At 42.9% G+C, this 27,669-nt stretch overlaps 1 protein-coding gene across 2 annotated transcripts; it reads right to left on the reverse strand.

Moving 5' to 3' along the window:
- Window positions 1-5,149: 5,149 nt before the first annotated feature.
- Window positions 5,150-27,669, reverse strand: LOC124098833 (zinc finger protein 260). 2 transcript variants are annotated; one of them, XM_046453792.2, is made up of 5 exons: window positions 27,575-27,669; window positions 25,464-25,528; window positions 18,271-18,421; window positions 17,897-17,992; window positions 5,150-10,554 (listed from the first exon to the last, which is right to left on the reverse strand). In XM_046453792.2, the coding sequence occupies exons 2-5, from the start codon at window positions 25,476-25,478 to the stop codon at window positions 7,820-7,822; spliced, it is 2,997 nt and encodes a 998-aa protein (XP_046309748.1). In that variant the 5' UTR covers window positions 25,479-25,528; window positions 27,575-27,669; the 3' UTR covers window positions 5,150-7,819. The 2 variants fall into 2 exon arrangements, with proteins under 2 accessions (XP_046309748.1, XP_046309749.1); XM_046453793.2 differs by lacking the exon at window positions 25,464-25,528 and having other exon boundaries at window positions 5,151-10,554; window positions 27,575-27,623.

A 27,669-nucleotide genomic window follows, 5' to 3' on the forward strand; every position in this document is an offset into this window, starting at 1 on the left:
GTGTTAAGCAACTCAATGAGACTCTGTTTCTAAATACAAAATAGAACTGGGGATGTGGCTCAGTGATTCAATCCCTCTTACCACCCCCCCAAAGGGGGGGGGGTTGAAGGGAAGTGACATTATAATGGATGGCAGAGCAAGGAAATCCCCAACAGGAATAACTGTTGAACTGACAAAACTGATAGGATTATCCTCTGCAGAATTATAGAATCTAAACCTTCCAGCCACCAGATGAAGGCTTGGTAAAGAAGCGGGTCAGGGTCAGGGTTGTGGCAGCACCTTTGTAGTCAGAAGATGCTGTGGCTGTTTAAAGTACCCATCTGCCATGGCCTGCACCCCACCCAGAGCATCAGCCTAAAGGATGAGCCAGTGTTCCAGGTTCAGGTTGCATGAGGGGGAGGAACTGTGGCTGTGGGTTCGCCTGTTTGCTGCTGTCTATGAAACTGTCACCAGAGCTTCTCTTAGTTTTACTAAACTCTGAATGGTCAGTGTCTTCCTAGGTAGTTTGCACCTAAAGCATTTAGGTGCCTACAGATACTGGCTGCAGCAGCTTGGGGCAAGGAACTCTTGTGATGGGCAAGAGACAAAGGAAGACATGAAGAGGAAGAGGGTGAAGGGAGATATGTGGAGGAAGGCAGCTTTTAACAACTTTCATGGGTACAGGAAAGGTACACATTGCCAGAGAGGGACACATCTCAAAATGACCCAAGGAAGAAGGCCCTGTGTTCTCACCTTGAACTCACCTTCAGGATCTAAGCTGGAAGTGAAGGCCAAGCTCTGAAGGGGCCCCCAGCAGAAAACCAACCTGCAAAAGCTAAGAGTATTTTCCCCCCTTTTCCTACCCTACTTCCACACACAATGGGCTAAATGATTATGTCCTCCCCGTTTCATATGTTAAAATCCAAACCCCAAAATGATAGTATTAGTTAAGATCTTCGGGAAGTGATAGGGTCAAGGGGATGGCACCGTCATGAATGGGACTAGTGGCCTTATAAAAGAGACCTCAGAGTTACTCTTACTGCTAAGTGAGGACACAGAAAGAAGTTGGTCGTCTCTAACCCAGAAGAGGCCCTCACCTGAACTTGACCATGCTGCACCCTGATCTCAGACTTCAGTCTCCAGAGCTGTAAGAAAATAAATGTCAGTTGTTTATACACAACCAGGCTGATGCTGTCACAGCCACCCAAGGCAGATGGCTTCCACTGTCCTACAACTGCAGCATGTCTACTCTGCGGACATTCCCATACGTGTGTATCACAGGTGTGTTTCTCTAGAGCAGTGTTTTCCAATTTTTTTTTCCACTTTAAGCCTTAGAAAGTAATGAATCTCACTTTGCCACCCAAGACAGTGTACACGTGCACTCACTCATTCAGCAAGTTTTGATGAGTGCTTACTGCACACCACGCTGTGTTCCAGGTGCCACTATGGCAGTGAGCAGAGCAAACCAAGGTCTCTGCCCTCTCATGGGGAAGAAGACAAGCAACAGAACACGGGGCATGGTGGAGGGTAATAAAAGGGTTCTGCAAAAAAGGAAAAGGAGAAGCGGACAGTTGAAGAGGCGGGAGCTTCGTTTGAAGCAGGTTTATTAAGGTGACTGAAAAAACAGAAGTGGAGATGGTGCGGGGGAGAGGCACCGAGGGACCTGAAGGAAAGTGTATCCCAGGAAGAAGGGACAGAGAGAGAATTTCACAGAACAACATGTCTTATTATCATGCTGCTTCCTCATGTTTTCTGAACTATTTATTTTAAAAAGCACACCAGTCCACTAAGTTGATTCCACAGCCCAGAATCATGGGTCACCATGTCCCACAGTTTGAAAGCAATGTTGTTGGAAAGGGGGCAGCATCCTCAGGAGAGCTGGCTGCCATCTGTAGCACCTTCCAAAGGCTCTACCTATTCACTAGGGACACCTTACCGTGAGGATTCCCAAGGACTCCCAGGAGCCTTGGACCTGCACTGTGCACACACCCTGACTGCCTTGGGCCAGGGAGGAGTGAGCTCTCTCTGGTCTATTTTATAAGGGCACCAATCCCACTCAGTCACCTCCCAAAAGCCCAACCTAACACTTGCACAGGCAGATTAGGGTTTCAACAAATGAATTCTGAGGGGACAAACATTTAAGAGAATCAAAATCAAATTATTACACATTAATGAATACACAAACATAATAAACTAGGGTTGGATATTTTAATATCAATAAGCCTCAAAGCCGTAGTTTAAGATGAAAATTAAGTATAAAATAATACTACCAGTGATAGAAAAATATGCACAACTGTGGATACATGCTGAGAGCACCACGTAGGACACACTGGACCTTGATAACACCAAAATTTGAAAGGGACTGTAGCCAGGAGGAGGTGTGTGGGATTAAGGGAGACTCAGAGGTCTTTCCTCCACTGGAGTGGCGACAGTACACTGGAATTTATGGAAATATCTCATACAAAGTCTCCACAGTGGCCAGTGGCTGGGCAGGATCTCAGACCAGAACATGACAAGAGCTCAGACATAAGGCAAAAAAAAAAAAAAAAAAAAAAGGAAATAAAAGGCATCCAAGTCAGAAAGGAAGAAGTAACATCATTTCTATTTGCAAATGACATGATCCCCCAAAGAGTGTACCCAAAAAGTCCTGTTAGAATTCACAAATGAATTCAATAAAGTTGCAGGATACAAAATCAATATACAAAAGATCAATAGTACCTCTATATACAGATCACAGCCTAGTTAAAAATATGTCAAGAAAACAATCTTGTTTATGATAACATAAAAAAATACTTAGGAATAAACTTCACCCCAAGGGGAAAATGTTTTTACACTAAAAACTATAAAACAATGAACAAAACTGAAGATGACACAAAAAGGCTGTGTGGATCAGATATTCTGTGTGGATCAGAATAATTGCTATTGTTAATATTCCATATAACCAAATCAATATACCTATTTAACACAATCCCTACCAAAACGCCAATGGTATTCTCCCCAAAAGAAAAAAAAAATCTATATAAAAAATTTTATATAGAACCACATACACACACCAACCTTAATAGCAAAGCAATACTTGGGAAGAAAAACAGGTATCATACTTCCTGATTTTAAGTGATATCACAATGTTGTAATAGCTAAAGCAGTATAGTACTGGCATAAAAACCCAAACAGACCAATGAACAGGACAGAGAGTCCAGAAATGAACCCACACATAGGTAGTCAACTAATTTTTAAGAAGTGCACCAAAAGGACACAATAGGAAAGGGACAGTATCATCAACTAAGGGTGTCTGACCAAATGGAAAAGAATTCAGCTGGACCTTTACCTCACACCATATACAAAATCCAACTCAAAATTGGTAAAAAAAAAAAAAAATTATATATATGTATATTCCAAAAGTTCATGCTGTAAACATTAAAAATATGTGAGACTGTATCAGACTAAAAAGCTTCTGCATAGTAATGGAACAATCAACAAAATGAAAAGGCAACTTACAGACTAGGAAAAGATATTTGCAAATGGCATGTCTGATAAGGGATTAATATCCAAAATATATAAAGAACCCTTACAACTCAACAGCTGAAAAAAAATCCCAACTTAAAAATGGGCAAAAGGGGCTGGGGTTGTAGCTCAGTGGAAGAGCGCTTGCCTAGCACGCATGAGGCATTGAGTTGGATCCTAAGCACCATATTAAAAAATATAAAGTTATTTTTTAAAAAAAAATCACTTAAAAGGGGGTATGGAAGGCAAAGGACCTAAACAGGCATTTCTTCAAAGAAGATATTAAAATGGGCAACAAATATAAGTATCCAACATCACTGGTCATCAGGGAAATGCAAATTAAAGTCTCTATGAGATACCACCTCACACCCACAAGAATAATGATAATAAAAAAGACAAGAAGCTGGATGCAGTGACCAACAGTGGCTCAGGAGGCTGAGGCAGGAGGTTTACGAGTTCAACCTCAGCCTCAGCAACTTAGTGAGGCCCTAAGTAACTTAGTGAGATCCTGTCTCTTAATAAAGTATGGGAAAAAAGGGCTGGTGGGTGCTGGGATTGTGGCTCAGTGGTAGAGAGCCCCTGTCTTTTCTCACCATGATCCCAGCACCCTACCTGGTTCCTAGGACAAATGACAAGAGTAGTGGCGTGGAGCTGGGAGGTGGGCCAGGACTTGAAGAATTCCTATGATCTTAGCTGAGCACTGGTGCTTGACCTTGGGGGTGTGATGAACCCTCTTTTGGGAAACATGATATACTCCCACATAGGTGACTCAGCAAAGTGGCTCAGCAGCTTCAGGGACTCCTGGGTCTCCTCAGCAGGTCCTCAGTGAGGAGGGTGCCTCTCAGTTGGGAGAGACCATTTGCTCAGGAAGTTTGAGATTATGATCCAGAGAGAAAGGTTGGGGCTCCAGGACCCAAGAGGGAAGAGAAGAAGGAGGCACTTGCCTGACTCCTGCCCTCTGTACCTCCAGGGACATGGAGAAAAAGTCAAGTAATTCTTGAAAAATAGAGCAGAGGGATTTGCTCTTCAATACGTCCAAATCCACTGTAAAGCAGAGGCAATAAAAACACAGCCCTCTTGAGCATAATTAAGAATCATCCCAGTAAAAAAGAACAAAAATCAGTCAAGCAGCCACACAAATGCATTGAGACTGCAGGCTGCAGGGTGTGGTGGCATACACCTGCAATCCCAGCCACTCAGCAGGCTGGGGCAGGAAGATCGTAAGTTGGAGGCCAGCCTCTGCAACTTAGAGACCTTGTCAAAAGTAAAAAATAAGGCAACCCTGGGTTTCATCCCCAGTATACACACACACACACACACACACACACACACACACACAACTGAAGAGAAAGCCAATGCAACTCCAGGGTCAAAGCAAAGAAAATACAGCTCTGTTATGACCTCTCATCACAAACCCCTCATGAGAACCCACACTGGCTCTCCCTGAAAAACCAAGCTGGACGACATGGTGGGATGGTGACTGGTCTCCAGGGCACACAGGCCAGCCCTGGGGCTCAGCAGCTTAGTACAAGATAAAGATAGTATCATTAAATGGCATGAGGACAACTACCAATTCATTGGGAAAAGACCAGATCCTTAAATCAAACCACGGTTTATTTTAAAAATGGAAAAAGGAAGCTGGGCCTGGTGCACACAACTACTGTGCCCAGCTACTGGAAAGACTGAGGCAGGAGGATGGCTGAGTTTGGGAGTTTGAGACCAGCCTGGGCAGCACAGTGAGACTCTCAGAAAAAGGTCAATGAGTAATGTGTTTGTTTTTTTAAAGGACTGTTTTGTATAAAGAGAAATAAGGATACTTATACACAACTAGGTCCCCAAAGGAAATTCCCTGCACTATCTTTCTTTCAAACAAGAAATAATATCTCAGGGCTGGGGTTGTGGCTCAGTGGTAGAGTACTTGCCTAGCACATGTGAGGCACTGGGTTCCATCCTCAGCACCACATAAAGATAAATAAAGGTATTGTATCCATCTACAACTAACAATATTTTTTTTTTAAAAAAATAATATCTCTTCATGACATGGACATTTACAGAACAGGAAACAAATGCTGAAATAATTTTCTCCTCAGACAGCCACAGAGTGTTCTTGTAAATTACATAATTGGAGGAATGGTAACTGGAGACTGAACCCAGGCCTCATGCTTGCTAAGCACACCCTCTACCACTGAGTTAGAGTTCAGAACCTGAATTACATTTTTAAAAAGGTATCCCTCTTCAAAGTGAGGATGTCTTATAGCTCCAAATAACCAAAGAATCTTAACTCCAACAGGCTTGGATTCTCTCAGTGGCAGAGCTGATTCACTGAGCCCTGCCCAGCAGAGTGAGGTCTTCCATCAGCTCACAGCCTCCACCCACCCAGCCCTGAGTCACAGGATGCAACCGTGTTCACACCCATGTGCTCTGTGATCTGTATCTAGATGCACTAGGGGATGCTACCAAGCAGGTTCTAAAATTCTACCATTCCTTCTGCCTGTATTAGCTCATAGATTATTTTGGCCCTTCTTATGTGTGGAGATTACTGCAGTCTCAGATTTTTGTTTATTAAAACTGTTCAATCAGTTACAGTCATCCTTCTTGATCGCCAAATTACTTCTAATTTGGCCACTGGAGCCCCTCCAAACTAGCTGCTGTGTTCTTTCATTGCCCTTCAATCTGAGCATTTCCTTGGTTTCCTACCCAGGAGGCCCTAGGTTCACTGTGGATGCCTCAGGACCCCAAATCACCAGCTATTCCTCCACAGAGTTCCCTTTCCCTTGGTGGCAATGCTAGGCACAGAATCTACTGATCACTATACTGGTAACACTGTTTTTTAATATTTATCTTTCAATTTTCGGTGGGCACAACATCCTTATTTTATGTGGTGCTGAGGATCGAACCCAGCGCCCCGCGCATGCCAGGCGAGCACGTTACCGCTTGAGCCACATCCCCAGCCCTGGTAACACTTTTTAAAGGCCCTGTCAATGAACAGATGTGGAAATAATTTTTTAAGTTTCCAACTCATATTTATCACTACGGGGAGTTTTCCCTGAAGAATTTGATTCTTGTCACCTCTTAAACTGGAAATTTTTGCTTCATCCTAAAATATACACAAAATAGGTTAAAATAGCATCAATATTACTAACATGGAAATTAATGAGTGACATTACCATTTTCTTTGACCCTTCTTGTTCCTGAAAAATGTTTCAACTAAGGATGCATAGTTATGATACTGGGTTCAAAAGTCTCTGATAATTTCTGTGTGGTTGATTTACCAATGTGAAATAACCTTGAGTATTCTCTTCATTTTCAATTTTAAAACCTGCTTTTATTTCCTTTTGCATATATAAATAATCATTTTCAAAAGTCAAAACTTCATAAAAAGGTATACATATATATACACATGTCCCCTCAACTCTTACATAAAAGATAACACGCTACATATAGTTTCTTATATTTTGCTTTCCTCAGTATAATAATATGCTGTGGTACAGTACTCAAATTTGTCAAATGTCACTCAATGTATACTGTACTGTTAAGCTACAAAGAAGCATTGGTGGCATCAGTGTGGGAAGTCTGTCCTAACAGTTATTAAGCTGTGGGGCAACATTTTTCACTGGCAACTGCACTGAGTTTCACCATGAAAACCAAAGGTACACAACATAAGCATGCTACCTACTCACATTCAGAAGCCCTACTCACCTCAAGTCCTCTTCAAATAACTAAAGTGACAGCTTGCTGCAGCAACTTGTGTTTTTTCAAAAACCTTTATCATCCAAAGATTAGACACATCTCACATCATATTTTCAAAATTTGGAATCAAGTCTGAAACATGACTTCAGCATTACATTTCTAGAAGCATCAGGAGTGCCCCATCACCTAAATTAATAATGTTCCCTTAGTGTTTTTCTATTTACTTTTTCAATTTAGTTTGATTATTTTGGAGCTTACGTGCACATGAAATGCCCACACAATTTCACACCCATATCAGTTACCTGATGTGCAGTAAGCTGTGACCATAAATGGCTTTACACTTTCACTGTTCACTTTTCCCCGTGCTTTCTCTGCAATGTGCACTTGATATGTTGGTGGATACTAATGTACACAGGATGTCTCAGGGCGCTCTCCCATTTGAGTCCTCTGACATGTAGTTAAGACATGACACAAAGTCTTCCCATATTCATTTTGTAGAGAGTCATCTAGCCCGTCTCCCTTGTGTTGAAGACTGAAGTTATACATGAGGGCTGCCACGTGATTACATTCACGTCACCTCCTGCAAATCCTCCTGGTGCAACAAAGTCTGACTCCACACAGGAGGAAGCAGTACATTTATTATAATTCAGGGTGTCATTCTCCTGTGAATCACCTGATGACTAGTGAGAGCTGCCTTCTTGCAGAAGGCTTTCCCACATTTATTACATGCATAGGGCTTCTCCCCTGTGTGTCCCTGTTGATGAACTGTGAGGGCCGACTTCATACCGAAGGATTTCCCACATGTACTACATATATAAGGCTTCTCCCCAGTGTGAGTCCGCTGGTGGTTGATGAGGTTTGACTTCACATAAAAAGCCTTTCCACATTCATAACATTCAAAGGGGTGTTTCCCTGAGTGAGTTCTCTGATGTACAGTGAGGTGTGATTTCATACAGAAAGACTTGTCACATTCACTACATTTGTAGGGTTTTTCATCTGAGTGAATTCTCTGATGTATGGTTAAGGCTGACTTATAGCAGAAGGATTTCCCACATTCATTGCACTCATGGGGTTTCTCCCCAGTGTGTGTTCGCTGGTGTTCAATGAGGTGTGACTTCTGGAAGAAGGTTTTCCCACATTCCTTACATTCATAGGGCTTCTCTCCTGTGTGTGTCCGATGGTGTTTAGTGAGGTGTGACTTCTGGAAGAAGGCTTTCCCACACTGTTTACAATCATAGGGCTTCTCGCCTGTGTGTATTCTCTGATGTTGACTGAGGGCTGACTTCATATAGAAGGATTTCCCACAGTCATTACATTTGTAAGGTTTCTCCCCTGTATGAGTTCTCTTATGTACAGTTAGGGTTGACTTGTGGCGAAAGGCTTTCTGACACTCATTACATTTGTAAGGTCTCTCCTCTGAGTGCGTCCTCTGATGATCGGTGAGGTTTGACTTCATGGTAAAGGCTTTCCCACATTCACCACATACATGGGGTTTCTTTCCTGTGTGATTCCTCTGATGGATATTAAGATGAGACTTCACGTAGAATGACTTTTCACATTCATTACATTTGTAAGGTTTCTCTCCAGTGTGAGTTCTCTGGTGTATAATGAGGGTAGATTTCATATGAAAAGACTTCCCACATTCAGAACATTCATGTGGTTTATCCCCGCTGTGAGTTCTCTGATGTTTAGTAAGAGCTGACTTTTTGTAAAAGGATTTCTCACACTCGTTGCAGTTGTAAGGTTTCTCCCCTGTGTGGGTCCGATGGTGTACAACAAGGATTGAATTCATAGAGAAAGATTTGCCACACTCATTACATGTATAGGGTTTCTCTCCTGTGTGAATTTTCTGGTGTTTAGTGAGATTTGACTTCACACAAAAGGTTTTCCCACACTCATTACAGTCGTAGGGTTTCTTCCCTGTGTGAGTTACCTGATGGATAATCAGGGCTGACTTATAGCAGAAGGATTTCTCACACTCAGTACATTTGTAAGGCTTCTCTTCTCTGTGCTTCCCCTGATGGACATGTAGGGCTGACTTATAGTAAAAAGATTTCCCACACTCAGTACATGTATAGGGTTTTTCCCCTGTGTGGGTTCTCTGATGGTCAGCAAATTGTGACTTCTGGAAGAAGGTTTTCTCACATTCGCTACACTTGAAAGGCTTCTCCCCTGTGTGTGTCTTCTGGTGTTTGGTGAGGTTTGACTTCACAGAGAAGGACTTCCCACATTCCTGACATTCAAAGGGCTTCTCTCCTGTATGGATTCTTTGATGATGAGTGAAGTTGGACTTGGCATAGAAGGATTTCCCACACTCATGGCACTTATAGGGCTTCTCTCCCGTATGGATCCGCTGATGGACTTTGAGGGCTGAGTGATAGCGGAAAGGTTTCCCACAGTCATCACATACATACAGCTTCTTTCCTGGCTGTGTCCTCTGCTGGTCCCCGAGAGGGGACTTCACAAGGGCTTTTCCACGTGCCTTATGTTCACGGCGTTTCTGTCTTCGGTTAGTTCTCTTTGAGTCAGTGAGCTGTGATTTCTGGAAGGTTTTCCCACGTTTACTACTTTTATGAGGTTTCTCTTGTGTATGGGTCCTCTGATGGTTAGTAAGTTGGGACTCCTGGCGAAAAGATTTCTTGCAATGACTGCATTCAAAGGTGTTCTCCCCTGTGCAAGTTCCAGGAGCTTGAGTGAGATGGGGCTTCTTGCTGGCACCCTCATTTTCACTGGCTTCCTGGGTTTTCTCCTCCATGTTAACTTGCTGGTCCTCACAAACCACTGATTTCTCACACCCATTAACTTCAGAGCAATCTGTCCTCATCTGACATTCTTGAGGGATGTCAGGGACTGACATGGCACTGGTACTTCCTGTGGGTTCCTCGTGGTCACAGGGCTTCTCTCCTGCCTCTGCCGTCTGGGGTGAGGTGGTGGCTGCCTGTTCAGGGGCGGCTTCTCCACCATCATTATCTTCCAAAGGTGGTCCCACAGCTTGAACTTCCTGTTGCTCAGTAAGACCCTCATTACCACCCAGAGATTCCTCACCGTGGTTACACGCATCAGACTTCTGCTCAGTCTGACTGTTTCCTTGCTCACAGTCAAGAGGCAACTTCCCATGTTCAGTGAGTGCACTGGAGTTCCTACTTGAATCCTTTTTATCAGTAACACTTGATTCTGAAATACATTTCTCACTCACTCCACGTGAGTCATTTTCACAGGGTGTTTTTCCTGAAGAAACAGGGTTTGTGTCCAGATTAAGTGTGTTTCCAGAAATGTTCTCTCTCTTCTTACTCAGTGTGTTGTGTAGGAGGGACGCACAGCACAAGTGTTCATCTGGGTTCTCCTGGCTTCTCTTTACCAGATCACTTAGCTTCTGGGCTTCTAGAAATGAGAAAAATTAAGTGTACATTAAAAACATTAACACATATCCACAATAGTGACTTGTTATATCACTGAATCCCTATTTTCAGGCCCAGGCTCCTGGGATGAAATCCCATGGCTTACATTTCTCCTTGGTTTAGAAAAATATAAGACACACCTGCTAGAGTAGAAGTGGACGAGTAAAACTAGCAATGAATACACATATATTTGCAATTTGAAAAAATATGACCTGCACAGCAGAAAAGAGAAGGGGAAATGAAATAGTGAGCTGAGGGCTGAGCACATCTGAGAAACCCACAAAAAAGGATAAGCACAAGAGGTGCAGTGAGAAGGGCGTCCTGGAGAAGGACCTCAGGGCGGCTTAGCTGAGGGGTAAGACATACCCATAGAGCCTGCTGTCCAGGTGCCAACAGATGAATACATTTATGTAAGCAAGGTACCCTTACAAAAATCCACAATCAATACCTCCTAAATAATCAATCACTCCCAAACACAAGTCACAAGTCTGACACATAATTTTACCCCCAGGGCTTACTGTTCTGGCTTTTGCTCCACTAAAACTTACATACCCTCCAGAAAATGCATTTCCGTCTCTCTCTCTCACCTTTTTAAAATCAGGCCTCTTAGCCTGCATTTTCTTAAAAAATTGGAAGCAGTCACTATGTACACTTTTCATTAACACAACTTTGGAAAGTATAAACTTTATCCCAATAGCACTTGATAAACAGTAAACTTCAAAATATTTCATACCATTTGTTTACTTGTCAGGATTATAACATATGCTCCTAGCAGGTGTTACTGTGCTCTCTCTAGTTGCCTTTGAATGGCTCTGAGTAGACACCTGGCCAGTGGTCCTCAACAAGCAATGTGCAATAGGGTTACTGGAAACTTTTATTCAAAACCTAGGGTATACTGTTATGGATGATATCAACCTATATTTTTATGACTTGGAATCTATGGGAATGTGATGTAGGCCTATGTACTCAAGAAATGCTTTCTACATAAACATATCTATTAATGCAACAGAAGAACATATCAATTATATATTACACATAAAAAGAATAATAAAAGGAGACCCTTCAAATGGTGATTAAAGCCTCAGGTAATAAACATATGGATGTCATACGGATGTCATGGGATATGATTAAGTCTGAGTCTCCTGAAGCTCAGTAACCAAAAAAAAAAGGGGGGGGGGACTTTATGAAGGGGAGATTAATTTTTTTTGTTTTAAAATTTTTTTAGTTGTAGTTGGACACAACAACTTTATTCTATTTATTTATTTTTATGTGGTGCTAAGGATCAAACCCAGGGCCTCGCACATGCTAGGCGAGCGCTCTACTGCTGAGCCACACAACCCCAGCCCAGAGATTAACGTTGACCAGAGTAATTAAGAAGCACTTCAAAACAAAGGTAAAGCTGGGTGCAGTGACGCACACCTGTAATCCCAGTGGGGGGCAGGAGGATCACGAGTTCTAAGCCAGTCTCAGCAACTTAATGAGGCCCTAAGTGATTCAGCAAGACCCTGTCTCTAAATAAAATACAAAAAAGGGCTGGGGATGTGGCTCAGTGGTTAAGCACCCTGGTTTCAATCCTTGGTACCAAAAAAAAAAAAAAACCAAATAAATAAAAAAGGTAAAAACTTTAGCACAAACAAGTCATGTGTAAAATAACACCTGGAACATCAACCACATGCCAGGCTCAGTACGAGCCCTTTCTCACAGATCCTGACTGGCAAACCTCAAGAAGAAGAGGCGAGGATGTTGTAATAATTAGTAATACTGGGCTGGGGATGTGGCTTAAGTGGTAGCGCGCTCACCTGGCATGCGCGGGGCTCTGGGTTCCATCCTCAACACCACATAAAAATAAAAAATAAAGATATTGTGTCCACCTAAAACTAAAAAAATAAATATTTCTTTAAAAAAATTAGTAATACTTAGGAGGTCAGGTCATATGGAACTTATAAGTTTTTGAGCAGTAACAACAACAACAAAATGAACACAGACTGGTGTGGTGTTTGTGTTACGAGGAGGTGTCTTGAACTGGGCATGGTGGTGCACACCTGTAATCCCAGCAACTTGGGAGGCTGAGACAGGAGAATTGAAAGTTCAAAACCAGCCTCAGCAACTTAGCAAGACCTTGTCAAAAAATAAAAAAGGGCTGGGGAGGTGGCTCTGTGGTTAAATGTCCTTGGGTTAAGTCTCCAGTACCTAAAAAAAACAAACAAAAAAAAAAAAAAAAACAAGAGGTGTCTTTAAAGAGGGCAACACTAGGTTTATAGTAGCCCAATGACAACACAAAATGGATTGATTTGCACTTAATATATATAGTTGTCCCTCAATATTAGAGAGGGGTTAGTTCCAGGACTCCTGGCACATGCCAGAATCTGATGCTCAAGTCCCTCATGTAACATGGCATAGTGTTTGACATAACCTACACACATCCTCCATCTCTAGATTTCTTAAACCATCTCTAGATTTCTTATAGTAACTAACACAATGCACATACTACATAAATAGTTGTTATACTATATTGTTTAGGGAATATTAAACAAAAATGTCTATGTATGTTCAGTACAAACACATTTTTTTTCATGGCAGGGGTACCGGGCATTGAACTCAGGGGTACTCAGCCACATTCCCCAGCCCTATTTTGTATTTTATTTAGAGACAGGGTCTCACTGAGTTGCTTAGTGCCTCACTTTTTGCTGAGGCTGGCTTTGAACTCGAGATCCTCAGCCTCAGCCTCCTGAGCCCCTGGGATTACAGGCATGCGACACTATGCCTAGCTCACATATTTTTGCTCCACAGTTGGTTCAATCTGTATCCAATGGGACCTGTGGATACAGAGGATCAATTGTGCTTACAGTTAGGAACTAAATGACCAAAGCACAAGAGAATAGGTTCTGGTTTTGAGTAAGGTCACCAGAAAATAAAAATAGTAGCTATAGAAGAATTTTCAAAGGAAAATTAAAACATATGAGGAACTACAGAAATCAGTATGATGGCCGGATGATTTTCATAGTTGTCAAGACAGAGCAGGAGATAAAAGGGTGCTGTCTCATTATGTGGAAATAAGGAATGTGAAAAGACAACATGGAGATGATGTGAAGGCTAGTCTTTGCCATTTTGATGATGAAGGACTGAAACAGCTCAGATAAAACTGAGAAAAAAGTACAGATGAGACCAGGAGGTAAAGGAGGCAGTTCTCAAAGCACCTGGTAAAGCAGAAAGCTGAAAGCTCAGGGACAGGTGAGGCCCTGGGAAAATGTTCTAAAGAGACAGCAGAAGACCTCTTCCCAGAGGAGTGATCATGTGATCAAGACTGCTTGAAAATGTGTCTAAATTTTTTTGCACTATTTAAATGTATAAAATACTTAATTGCATGAAAAGTAAAACACACACACACACACAACTGCTTTTTTGCCTGCTGTTTGGGAAATCCTTTCTTGCTTCAAGGTCACAGATATATTCCCCAGTATTTATAGTTATGACCATTGCTTTTGTCTGAGAGGAACAGGTTGGGCAAGTGAGAGGGGTATGGCTACCCCCAGGGGGCCTAGTTCTTCTGAGCCTTCAGAAATGCTTTGGTTATTTTGGACTTTGTTCTTCTTTACAAATTTTAATATTTCATATCTAATAATTCTAAAATCTGCAGTGCTTCGCATTTTGATTCTCTGCATTCTACTGGTTCCCACAAATGACTTGTTTCTTCCTCGGGGCCCACTAGCTTTCTGTTGTGAGCTTCCTTCTGGTACCTTTCACTTGGGAGTCCTGGGGGCTGAAGAGAGATCCATTCCTTGAGAGAACATGTGTTCTCAGCTGCTGGAGGCCAGGGAAAGCCATAACAGGAGCACGGATGGATCAGTCCAAGCTCCGGTGCCCTATCCTCATCTCCAAGACTCGCTGACCTGGGCCCCAGATGATGAGAACCTGCCCATGCCTTCCGACACCTCGATGGCATATCCATATCCATTTTCTGCTAAGTAAGCACTTCTTTGGCTTCATCTCACTTCTAGATTTCTGTTTTCTCTTGGGCATTACAGATTTCCCTTACATTTTAAACAGTCCAACCACGTGCTATCATAATTTACTAAGTTTCTAGTCCTATTGCACTGACAAGGCCCTACAGAGGGTCTGGTTTACTGTTTTGCTGGGAGTGGAGATCCTAGTCTTGCATGAACTCACACACAGCAAGATTTCACCAACCATCCCTTAGGGACTTCTCTTAAGAACAGTACACCACATTCAGCATTTAATTCTCAGTTTTCATCCTAATCTCTCCATATCAAGTAACACAGCTGAACTCCTCCTTTACTTTTTAAAAAAATTAAAATAATACATTCATACAGCTCAAACTTAAAGAGATAGAAACAAAACAAAACAACCCAGGAAGAATGCCATATGCAGTGGCACATGCCTGTCATTCCAGCAGCTTGTGAGGCCAAGGCAGGAGGATGGCAAGTTCAAAGCCAGGCCAGGACCCCAGAGCTCAGACTGATCCATCCATGCTCCTGTTATTGACTTTCCCTAGGCTCAGAAACTTAGCAAGATCCTGTCTCAAAATTAAGAATTAAAAAACAGGCAGGGGATGTGGTTCCATGGTTGAGCCAATGACCCTGGATTCAACCCCTGATATTAAAAAAACAACAACAACAACAAAGAATTCCCTCTTTCTAGTGCTGATCACCCACTAACTGCCTTCACAGGGCACTGGATGACTTTGGTTCCCTGAGCACCTATCAACAAGTCTGGTGAGTTACTGGTGTGCATGTAGATTACCCTAAGAGAACTGACATCTTTAGTACCCAAGTCTGCCTACCTTCCCGAGTGGCTTCCTAGCCAAGAATACAACATAATTGGAGTCTATTATATTCACAAGTAGTATTTTAATATTTATATATGTCTTTATACATTCATATCTGTATCGATAATTATATATATATATATAAAATTTCTTAATACGTTTGTTCCTAGCCTTTTTTCCCCTCTTTTTGTTGCTATTTTAAATAAAATCATTTCTTTTTTCTTATCTTCTGACTGGATGCTTTTCATCCAGGTGGAGCATACACATGGTAACAATTTTGTTTCTCCCTTTTAAATTTTTATGCCAATAACTTGCTTTATGGGCTTATTTTCTAATTCATTCAAAATAATATTAAATAATGGTAGTTATCAGAGACATCTTCATTGCTATGATTTAATAAGTCTATAATTCCTCATTAGGTATTAATGAGTTTGGATCGACATTTTTTTTTTTCATCTAGCCCAATTTTACTGTTTTTTTTTTTCAATTAAAAAAGGATGTTAAGTTGGTCACAGTGGCACAAGCCTAATCCCAGAGACTCAGGAGACTGAGGCAGGAGGATCACAAATTCAAAGCTAAATGAAAAATAAGTAAAAATAAAAGGGCTGGGGATGTGGGGATGTGAGAATGTGTCTCAGTGGTTAAGCACCCCTGGGTTCAATCCCTAATTTTTAAAAAGGGGGAAAAATAGTTAAATTTTATTTTAATGCCTTTTGAGCAGCCACAGAGAAATTTTTTCTTCCAGAATATTTTAATACATAGCACATTATCATTTAATTTGCTACTAACTGTATGTGCTAATGTTCTATTTGTGATTCTGACACTCGTATGTAAATAAAAATGACACAGACCAGGGGACCACATGCCAAACACTTCAAAGTTCATGGGCAACACAGGGTTTCTGTCCCACCTCCTCTACTACAAACTTTTTAAAATGTAAAAGCCATCCTGAGCTCCTGTTTCTGCTGGGTTTACTGAACATTTCTTAGTGTTCCATTTTAATTGATCTATTGGCTTGGGCTATCATTTCTTTGTATTTATTAAAAGGCTATTGTAGGGATGACAACACACACCCAACCACTTAGTCTACTCTGAGTTAACATTTCACCACAGCAAGTAAAGTGCAGAAACCTTACAACATACAGATCCTGTGTACACCACTCTGTTGTGGCCAGATACATCACCTCTGCAGACGTAGACATTGACGAACTCATTGCACAGTGATATGGTTTTCATTGTCAAGTCCTAAACTTTCCTTTTTTTTTTTTTTTTTTTGTGTGTGTAGCTAGGGATTGAATCCAGGACCTGGCACATACTAGGCAAGCACTCTACCACTAAGCCACATCCCCAGCCCAACAGCCATAAATATTCTAAAGAACTTATAAGAACAACTGCCATTTATATTTACACAGCTATTTATCATTACTGTTGCTTTTCCTTCATTTCAGGTTTCCCTCTAGTATAAATTACCTTCATCCTGAAATTTTAGGATTTTTAGAATGACTAGGGAGAATTTTTCTTAGTTTTCCTTCATTTCCATCATTCTTGAAATATATTTCACTGGATCTAGATCCTGAGTTGATGGTTCTTTTTGTTTTGCATATAAAGATGTTATTTCATTGTCCTCTGTCTATGGCTTCTGATGAAAAATCTACAGCCATTCAAACCATTCTTTTCCTGCCTGTAAAGTGCTGGTTTTCTCTGGCACCTTCAAGGTGTCTGACTTGTCTTTGGTTTGGGTGTTCTGACTATGGTGCTGCACCTGGGCCTTTTTGGCCACCTCTCTGTTACCCCCACCACTGCTCTCTGGTGCTTCCCTGCCACACATGTGCTGTCTCCCTGCTGCATTCACACACGTCAAGCACACTCTCATCCCAGAGCCTGGGGCCAGCTGTTCCCTCTGCCTGCTGCCCCCAGAGTCTGGGGACTTGCTTCCTGACTTCCCCCAACTGTCTGCTCAACTGCTGGTCTCTGTAATGGCATTCTCCAGCCACCGTCTCCTGTCATTGCTTCAAGAGCCTTCATTGTCTTGTCGCTGCTCAACACATACATCTGTTTAGTCATGTCCTCCTGCTAGCTTGTGTGGTCGACAAGTTCAGGGATACTGTACTCACCACCATGTCCCCAATGCCAAAAACGTGAGGGGCACATAGTGGGTCTTCAATGAATATCTGCAGAATGAATGCTTTAATTAGTTAATGCCTGGAGGTGGGAATCACATAGAAAAGCATTCATGAAAATGGAGGGAAAATGAATTCTAGAGAAGCTAAGAAAGAAGGTGTCAGATGCGGCAGGTGGGGTTTAGATTCTAGGTGTCAGAATAGTTAATGCCCCTAAAAGTTATGCACCAAGGGAAAGCGTCTATATTTACGAGTGGCAGATGGAAGAGTGCCCCAGGTTAACCAGGCCATTGTGGCCTGCGGTTCACTTACTTCCAAACGCCTGAGGTCTTTATCTAGAAGTTTCTGAGACACAGTCCAAAGGTTCCAACCCTAGAACTGACTCCCACTGGTTTCTTTTCTTGCCTGGTAACACTCACTTGGATAAGCCTGGCCTGGATGCTCTCCCTCTAATGTCCATGGATTTTCTCCTTGCTCCAACCTGAGGATCACGTCTGGTTTGGTGAGGCAATATCCTGTAATGAGACAGAGGTAGGACGTCTGAGGGCTGCCTGGACACGGTGGCCCTGCAAGACAGGAAGGTGCAACTTCGGAAGTCCTACAAAAAGGTGCCTATTTGAAGCTTTCACTGGGGAGGTAAGGACACAACGGTTCTGGCCATGACCATCTTTGACCCCAGAAACACACACAAAAATATCACCAAGCCCCACCAAGGGCTCTGACATTTTGGCAGAGCCACAAACTAAAGGAACAAATATACACTTTTGGGCATTGCACGGGGAAAACTCCTCACCCACGAAGACCAGGTGGCTGTAGTTCTCCAGTGTCACATCCCGGTACAGGATCCTCTGAGTACTGCTCAGGCATAGCCACTCGTCCCGGCTGAAATTCACAGTCACATCATCGAATGACACAGATCCCTGGACGGCACCTTCCTGGTCAATCTGGTGTGATCAGTATTGGGTCACATGAAAGAGATATGTGGAAAATAATCCTTAGCACATTTACTTTGAGAGTCTACCTTGAAACATTATGTAGGTTGCTAATTCCATATCTTATTCTGTTTATCTCTTTATTGGGGAATAAAGAGATAGCATGATAGAAATACCCAGTCAGTATACTTATTAACTCAAAAATTAAGATCCCACCATGTGTCTGAAACTCTTCTAGCTTCACAAGAATATTAAGTTAAATAAATCGTTTTTCCCTCCTGCCTTTAAGGAGCTTAAATTTTAGCAAGGAGTCATATCATAAGTATGAACATTTAACTTGTTCCAAGGAATTACAAGAGCTATGCTAGAATCATTTACTACCAGTGTGGATGCTGGGCACAGTGGCACATGCCTATAATCCCAGATACTTGGGAGGCTGAGGCAGGAGGATCACTAGTTGAAGGCCAATCTGGGCAACTCAAGAAGATTGTCTCAAAATAAAGTGTGGAGTGGGGTTTGGAGGTACGAGATATATAGCTCAGAGGTAGAACACCAATACAAAATAATCAGTGTCAAATAGCAGCAGAAAATATGGTCCTGTTTTACATAATCAGGCTGGGTTTCAGTGCATGGGACATCATTGCTAATGTGGCACAATTATGAACAAAGATGGAAGCAAAAAACACAGAGCAGATTGAAGCACAGAGCAGGATAAAGGAGAGCAGCCGAGGCTGGGAGAGGCTGAGAGCCATGAGGATCCTCAGGGTACACAGAGAGTAATCTTGATGTAGCCACTAGGTGCCCACACCAAAGAGACCCCCACCATAACTGTAACACATAAGCCTCTCTCCTACCAACAAGAGGTTGGCAAAGAATGTCAGCAGGATTTCTGCAGAGAACTCATGGTGGTTGGCAGCTTCCTCTGTCCTATAAAAGCCAGGTTTGCAACTAGATGGTGTCATAGACTCTGCCTCAGGAAAGGGTGCGATGCAAAGGTCAGAGAGCTTGTTGTTGTGCAAAGTTCCTGTTTCTATCTTCCTTAATAAAAACTTGTGAAACCTCTGTCTGACCTAAGAATACCAGATGTACCCGCCCACCATCATGCAGTCACCACACTGAGTATAAATCTAAAAGAATTTCCAAACCTGGGAGCCAGAGATTTTTAGGTATTAGCCCCTCTGGACCACTGCGGCTTAAATAAGCCTGCCTCCTAAAAATTACTGAGTGTCCAGCCTCATCTGTCCTGCATCAATCTGGACCCATCAGCACAGCTTAGCACACTCCAAAATCCTTGGCCACCCAAGCAATAAAATGTTGAGCAGCCCCAATTTATTTATATTTAAGTAAACAGTACGCATCCTGCCCATGCACACAATAATAAGCCCGATTTGCCTCTTTTTCTAGTTAATTGTTCATTGTAGCAATCTACTGTTTTCTTCCCATATGTCAGTGGTGTGTCCTGCCTAGGAGACAGGTGTGACTGCTGAGGACAGTGAGAAGCCAGCTGACCACAAAAGCAATGACAGGCCCCAGGAGAAGCTTCACATTTTACAAGAAATGATACTGCTGCAGTAACGTCCAGCAGGACTGTCTGCTATGGGGAAATGTCCTTCACCGGCACCTACAGGAAGCCAACCAGCTATGGGTGGTGACTGAGCACTTGAATGTGGGAAACATGGCTGAGGAAGTGAATCATTAATTTTACATTTTTCTTTTCTTGTAATTAGTTTAAATAAAATGTAAGTAGCCACATCTAGCTGGTGTCCACCACCCGGTCAACAATACAGAGAGAAATATGAAGAGTAGGAGGAGAAAAATAAGAGGAATAAGAGACCCACACGAAATTTCTAGACACACACACAAATATTGAAACAAAAAACGGATCAAAAAATCAGATATCAAAAAGATCAACGAAACCAAAAGTCACAGCAATAGAAACTTAAACAAAAAGAAGCACCTAAGAAAAACGAAAATGAAAATCAAATGACAGAGCACGACAGCCCCGTGGGACCTCATCAGACAGGCCACAGGGGTCACTGGAGATCCAGAAGTTGGGGTGGTGGGGGGGGGGACAGAAAATGTATTTAAAGAAATTAAAGCCAAAACTTTTCCAAATTAAACAAAACTATAAATCCATAGGTACAAGAAGTTCAAAGAACCCTGAAGAGAACAAATACAACTAAAAATACTCTAAGGTGTAGCACAATGAAACTGTTGAAAATCAGGGATGGAAAACTTAGACGTGGGAAGAGAAAGTGCTGCTTTCTCTTTCCTGTCTTTTTTTTAAAGACAGGAACGACAGCAGACCTCCCTCCAGAAACAGGAAACTGCACAAGACTAGAGAAGGACATTTAAAGTACTAATGAAGAAGAAGGAGAAAAAATATAACACTGACCTAGAATTCAGTATCAAGCAAAAAATATCTTGCCAAAAAAGAAGACAAAATAAACACTTTTACATAAAAGCAAAAGCGAGAGCATCTGTCACCACCAGACCTGTAACACAGGAAATGTTGAAGGAATTCAGAAGGAAAAGGGTGCCAGAGGAAAATTCAGATCTTCACAAACAGATGAAGCAAACCAAAAGACTACATGTTGGGTGCAGAGCAGGCTGAACTGTGTTGTCTGCAGGGCAGGCTGAGCAGATGTTGGCTGCAAGATAGCCCACGCACTCAAACCCCCCTCTATCTGGTCCTTTATCACCTGTTTGCCTCAAGTCTGAACATTCAACCCTGCTCAAGGCTGAACACTTAACCCCCCCTTGGGCCAACAAGGCAAATTGGAGACCCAGAGGCCCCATTAGATTTGGGCTATAAAAACTCCCTCCTGCCGGGCCCCTCTCTCTCTTGCTATCTCTCTTGCTTTCTCTGTCTCTCTCCTGCGTGCGCTTCCCCCCGCCCCCTCTCTCTCTTTCCTTCTTTCTTTTCTCTTTGTTGCACTGCTGCAATAAAGATGTTTTGGTTGCTCCGAGTGTTGTGGTCACTTTCCTTTCACTACACATATGTGTAAATATAAAAGACATGCCCCTACGATTTTTGGATTTTCAAGAAGATATTTAGCAACACAAGCAAATAATAATAATGCTAATAAACTCTAGGAATTAAGGACATGACAACAATACAAAGGCAAGAAAGAGGAAATTAAAGTATATGTATTGCTTAAAGGGAAAGTGAGGAATCAAATATGTATATGGTACACCCTGGAGCAACTACCAAATAAAAAAAAGAGGTATCCCTAAAATGCCTAAGGGAGTGAGAAAAGAAAACCCTAAGGGTACTGAAGACAATGAGGAATAAATTTAAAAAAGGAAATGGAGAGTAAAACAGACTGTAAGATGCTAACTATAAACCCACAGTGCCAAGAACACTAACTGTAAAAGTTAGGCTTCTGTTAAGGACGGGGATCATTAGAATAATAAAAACACAGGTGCCAACTACAGACTATCCCCAAGAAACTCACTTTACATATGAAAACAAAGAAAAAAACTTAAAAGATTGGGGAAATACACAAAAGGAAAACACAAATCAAAAGAAAGCTGCAGGGGATATAGCTTTGCCTCCCAGGCACAAGTCCGTGGGTTCAACCCCCAGCGCCACACACCCCTAGCGGTTCAGGAGTCTGAGGCAGGACGATCACAAGTTCAAAGCCAGCCTCAGCAACAGCAAGGCACTAGGCAACTCAGGGAAACCCTGTCTCTAAATAAAATACAAAATAGGGCTTGGGATGTGGCTCAGTAGTCAGTGCCCCTGAGTTCAACTCTGGTGCCCAAAAAAGAAAAGAAAAAAGAAAGCTGCAGTAACATATTCTCATCAGCCTAAAGAGAAGTCAATGTGAGAAACTCTCCAGGTGTAAGAGGGTCATAGAGGTCAATTCAGCATGTGATGTAATAATGCTACATGTGTTTGGACCTAAAAACAAAGAAAGGCTGTGCCCAACAACCCAGGGACCTGTCATAGGCCTTACCTCCAGAAAATTCCACAACTTCCCAAACACTGTGGAATCTTCTGGAGTTGAGACCAAGCCTTTAACACCTGGATGATCGACATCCAAGCTAAAGCACCATATTATTTTCTCAATGTAGAAAAAGAATCTGACAAAACCCAACATTGATTCCTAATTAAAAAACAAAAACAGCAACAACAACAAAAAAAAAACTGTCAGCAAACAGTATAAGGAAAAAAAAATGGGAACTTCCTCAAAGTGATAAAAAGGCATCTATGAAAAGTCTGTATCTGCCATCACAGAAAAAAATTAAATACTCAGTCCTGTACCCTTAAGATTAAAAATAAAAGCAAAAGGCCAGGCAATGGTGGCACACACCTATAATCCCAGCCACCTGGGTGGCTGAGGCAGGAAGATCACAAATTCAATGCCAGCCTGGACAACTTAGCAAAAACCTGTCTCTAAAAAGCGAAAAAGTCTGGGGAGCACAAATCTTAACACAAAAATAAAGACCATAAAACTGCTAGAAGAAAACATGAGAGAAAATTCAATGGCCTTGGCTCTGGCAAAGATTTCTTAAATATAGTGATGGAGGGGGGTATTAACTATCAATAATCAAAACAATGTATCAAACTGTATACCATCAAAATGAAAATCTTTTGCTGTTTAAAAAATACTGATTGGGGCTGGGGATGTGGCTCAAGTGGTAGCGCGCTCGCCTGGCATGCGTGCGGCCCGGGTTCGATCCTCAGCACCACATACAAACAAAGATGTTGTGCCCGCCGATAACTAAAAAATAAAAATATTAAAAATTAAAAAAAAATAAAATAAAAAAAAATTAAAAATACTGATTGTTAGATATGGAAAATGACAAACCCCAAAATATTATAGTCTGGGAAAGGGGAATGCAAAGAAAAGCAGCACATTGATGGCACTGATTCTTTCCCAGTGACAGAACAATCCCTAGAGAGGAAGCCAGAGCTTTATCCTTCCCCAAATAAATCCTTTCCCAGTGACAAAGGGACCCTGAAGGGAAAGAAAGAAGCTCTGAATGCTGACCCCAGGCACCCCCCCATTCTTCTCTAAGTAAAAATGTTGCCCAGTAAAAACAAATTTTCAAATTCTCATAATCCTGTTTCCTGAGCTCCCAAAACTGACCACTGACCCCAGACTCCCTCCCATTTCACCCAGTAAAACAGACCCCAAATTCCTAAGTGTCCCAAACTGACAAGCTTGTTCAGTCATATCTCAGTATAGGAGCCCAGTCCCTTTCCTTGTCCAGTGGCTCATTTTCCTCCAGGAGACTGAGTCCACCGGCGTCAACCTGTTCCTGCATGAAACCTTGTCCCTGAATAAACAGCATCCGTCCCAGTCCTTTTGTGCTAACACTGATAAGATAAAAAGGCAAGGCACAAACAAGGAGAAATATTTTCAAAAATGGTATCTAGTTGGGTATGGTGGTGCACCACCCCTGTAATTCCAGCGACTTGGGAGGCTGACACAGGAGAATCACAAATTCAAGGCCAGCCTCAGAAACTTAGCAAGACCCTAGGTAACTTAGTGAGATCCTGTCTCAAAATAAAAAAGGGCTGAGGATGTGGCTCAGTAGTTTAGCACTTCTGGGTTCAATTCCCATACCCTCCAAGTGTGTGTGTGTGTGTGTGTGTGTAACATATACATGAAATATGATGACCAAATTAGATTGATTCCAAGAATGCAAGATTGGGTTAATATTTGAAATGTGATCAATGAAATTAAGCTTAGAGAATAAAGGAAAAAGCACATAATCTACAAGGGAGCACTAGATAAAATTGAACACCCATTCATGATAAAACCTTAACAAATTAAGAAAAAAACTGCCTTAATCTGATTAAACAACCAATATACTTAATGATGAAAAATGGAAAAATCTTCCACAGACACTAAGAAGGAGACAACAATTTCAGCTTTAATTTGTAAGGTAAAACAATAAGGATTCCAGAAGAAACAAATACTTTTAGAACCTTGGGATAGGAAGCTACTTTATAAACGGGATGCAAAAAAGACCTATTCCTAAAGGAAAAGAAAGCCACACCCCATTAAAATTAGGAATTTCTGTTAATCAAGTCAACATTAAGAAAGTAAAGAGTCACAGATTTTCTCTAGTACTGTGTGTCTTAGTCTGTATCCTGCTGTGAGAATCCCTGGACTGGTAACTGTGAAGAACAGAGATTTATTCAGCTAGTGATTCTGCAGTCTGGTGAGGGCCTCCTAATACCTCTTAACACTGTTATAATGGCAATTAAATTTCAGCCCACATTCTGGAGGGAACATTCAAACCACATATAAATGACAAAGCACACCTCTTAGGATTACATAGAGAGTTCCCATTAATTTATACACACTGTCAGGAAAAATGGGCAAAAGATATGAACAGGAGCCTCACAAATAAGGGTATTCAAATGACTCAGACTGAGGGAAGGATGCTGAACACACTAATGAAAACTGCACCCTGGAAGACCAAAACAGCACTCAGAGATGGGAATGGAGAGCCCAAATCTCCTGGGTGGCCACTCAGCTCAGATAGGGCATCCATTCAGTAAGAGTCTGCTTCCAAACAAGATCAAGCTGACCACATGTTTAGTCCACCCACAAGTGTGTAATGAGCAAGAGGACGCAACCCAGGGAGAGGACCTTCAGAACGCTCTCTACTGAGTCCGGGATGCTTTGGCCCCCAATATGATCTGAGTTCTACCCTCCACTTAGAACAAAGAACAATCACAGGCAACAGACAGGTTTATTACAGGGTTCTCCACTCCATGAAGTCCTTTAAGCACTTCAAAGCAGGAAGTCCTGCCCAGGAAGTCCTGTCCCAGGAGTAACTGTTTGGTCTCTGCTGACTACCATATGCAGATTAGGATGATGCTGAACTTCCATGACTGTGGGATCATGACCTACAAAGATCTACTAGAGCCTTGCCTGTTCATCACTGGCCACTCACTCACCTGACCCTGAAGTGGCTTTTTAAAATGTTCATCTTAATATACAAACACTTATAAAATATCATACCAAAAACACTTATAAAAGCCATGAAATCTCATAGCAGCTAAATAGGAAGAAAAGAAACAATTCACCTGAGATTTGTTCATTTTCTGATATTCCTCTAAGAGCTCAGAAACCTGTTCTTCAAAGAGCAAACCTGGAAGAGGAGGAAAGAGGAAAAGAATGAGATCTATCAGGGCTGCACTTGCTAAGTTCTCCCTAAAACCCCTACACACCAGCGTGTGACCTTTGATTCTGCACAAGGACAGCAGGGAAACATCCTGACGTCCCTTTGCCACTCCAATCTGATTTCATGAAGCTTAATTAAGCCTATAATGCTTATCAGTGCATGTCCCCTCTTACTAATACATATTTGAACAGAACTGATTGCAAAAAGGCCAGCATCTCAGGAGATGACCTACCACGCCTACATGAAAACTGAGATACAGTTTGGGGGTGGGCAGCTTCAAGGCTGTTCTTTTACTATGAATAATGTTAATACTTGAATATGAGAATCCACATAAAGTTTTGGGGGAAAGGCTAGGTGTTATAAGCATAGATCTTTCATAAAAACTGTCAGTTCTAATTTAACTGTAGGTGGCTAGGGACATAGCTCAGTTGGTAGAGTACCTGCCTCCCATACATAAGGCCCTGGGTTCAATCCCTAGCACCACACACACACACACACACTCACACACACACACAAAGTAAATTTAATTTGACTGTAGTTTCCCAAAAGGATCTTTTAATTGCAACATATTTCAATTTTACTCTGTGGATAGCATTGGAGGACTCAGACTTCTATTCTGGAGCTACTAATCTGAAACAAGCCATTTCCCATTTTTTTTTTAAGAGAGAGAGAGAGAGGGAGAGGGAGAGGGAGGGAGGGAGGGAGAGAGAGAGAGAGAGAGAGAGAGAGAGAGAGAGAGAGAGAGAGAATTTTAATATTTATTTTTTTTAGTTATCAGCGGACACAACATCTTTGTTTGTATGTTTGTATGTGGTGCTGAGGATCCAACCCGGGCGGGCCGCACGCATGCCAGGCGAGCGCGCTACCACTTGAGCCAGCCCAAGTCATTTCCCATTTGAGGTCTCACCCTACCCACACACACATTTTTTTTTTCTTTCCTTCTTTCAAAATAGAGAAAATTTGATAGCCTGGCAAATCTTCCCTGGGCTACTCCTCCTCTGACCCCATAAGGTCAAGAAAGACTAAATCCACCACATCTCTGGTGCCAGACACGGTGATGGTGGTTAACAGCTGCCTGGCTTCTGTAAAGAATTAGAGGCGAATAAAGGCGGGGGGCGGGGGCATGCTGTTTAGGGTAAGCTAAAGATAGAAGCTTCCCCTGAGCATCCTGCCAAAGAGTGAGGTGGCCTTTCTCGCACTGTCCGGCCCTGGCCACCACTCAGTCCTGGCTCCCTTCTGTCTGCCAAATGACTCACAGTCTTTAATGGCTTCCGAACGTGGTGAAATCACTCAAGCCTCATCCCTTTTCTAGGTCTCTTCGGCCCCTTCTCAGAAACTCTTGACAGATCTCGAATCAGAGGTTTGGGGGGACGGGGGTGCCTGTCATACCTGTCCCTGAAGCCCCCTCCTCATCACAGTAATTGCTTTGTTCCAGCAGGGTCCAGGGCGCAAACTCACTTTGGCTGGAACTTTCCCGGGAGCCCCAGATGTGTTTAAGAATACAGTTCCAGAAACCTGAGGCCGTAGCCTCCACAGACACAAAGCAGGACCGTTAGGGACAAAGCCAGGCTGGCCACGTCCCAGGCAGACGCTTCTACCGAACAGCGCCGGGAAGGCGCAGGACTAGTGCAGAGCAGCCCGGAGACCCAGGAAGCCCGAGCGCCGCAGATGCAACAGCCGAGACGCGGCCGCCAGCGCTGTACAGGGACGCGGGCTGCCCGAGCGCGGGCTCCGCCAGCCTGCCAACTCCTGCCCCGCAGCGCGCGGCGCGGACACCTGTTCCACCTCACCTGCCCGCCGCCGGCCGGAATCCGCAGCTGCTGGCCGCCGGCTCCAAGCGCGCGGACTTGGAGCGCGTCGCCTCCGCAGCGGCCGCGGACTGAGACCCCCACCGCGAGAGCCCCTCCGCGCGCGCCGGGCCTCCTGCGACCCTACGCGGGGCCCACGGCCCGGCTAGGGAAGGCTGACATCCCGCGCTCCCCGCGTGCCCTCCCCACAGCCTCAGAGGCTCACCCGTTGCCCCGCGCGCGACCACGTCCCACCAGGCCGAGACTGTGAGGAGCGAGCGCCTGCGCACAGAACCCGACCCGCTCCCGCCGGGCCCGGTA

This window comes from Marmota monax, unplaced genomic scaffold, assembly GCF_021218885.2.
Source record: "Marmota monax isolate L192 unplaced genomic scaffold, Marmota_monax_Labrador192_F-V1.1 WCK01_AAM20220418_F8-fsc00338, whole genome shotgun sequence".
NCBI classification, from domain to species: domain Eukaryota; kingdom Metazoa; phylum Chordata; class Mammalia; order Rodentia; family Sciuridae; genus Marmota; species Marmota monax.

Bases quoted from the DNA above. Each gene is read 5' to 3' on its own strand.
- LOC124098833 (XM_046453792.2), bottom strand. The intron at 17,993-18,270 runs GTGAGGAGTTTT...GTCTCATTACAG, and splicing joins CAGCCACCTGGTCTTCGTGG to GATATTGCCTCACCAAACCA. The intron at 10,555-17,896 runs GTGAGTGTTACC...TCTCATTTCTAG, and splicing joins TCCAGGCCAGGCTTATCCAA to AAGCCCAGAAGCTAAGTGAT.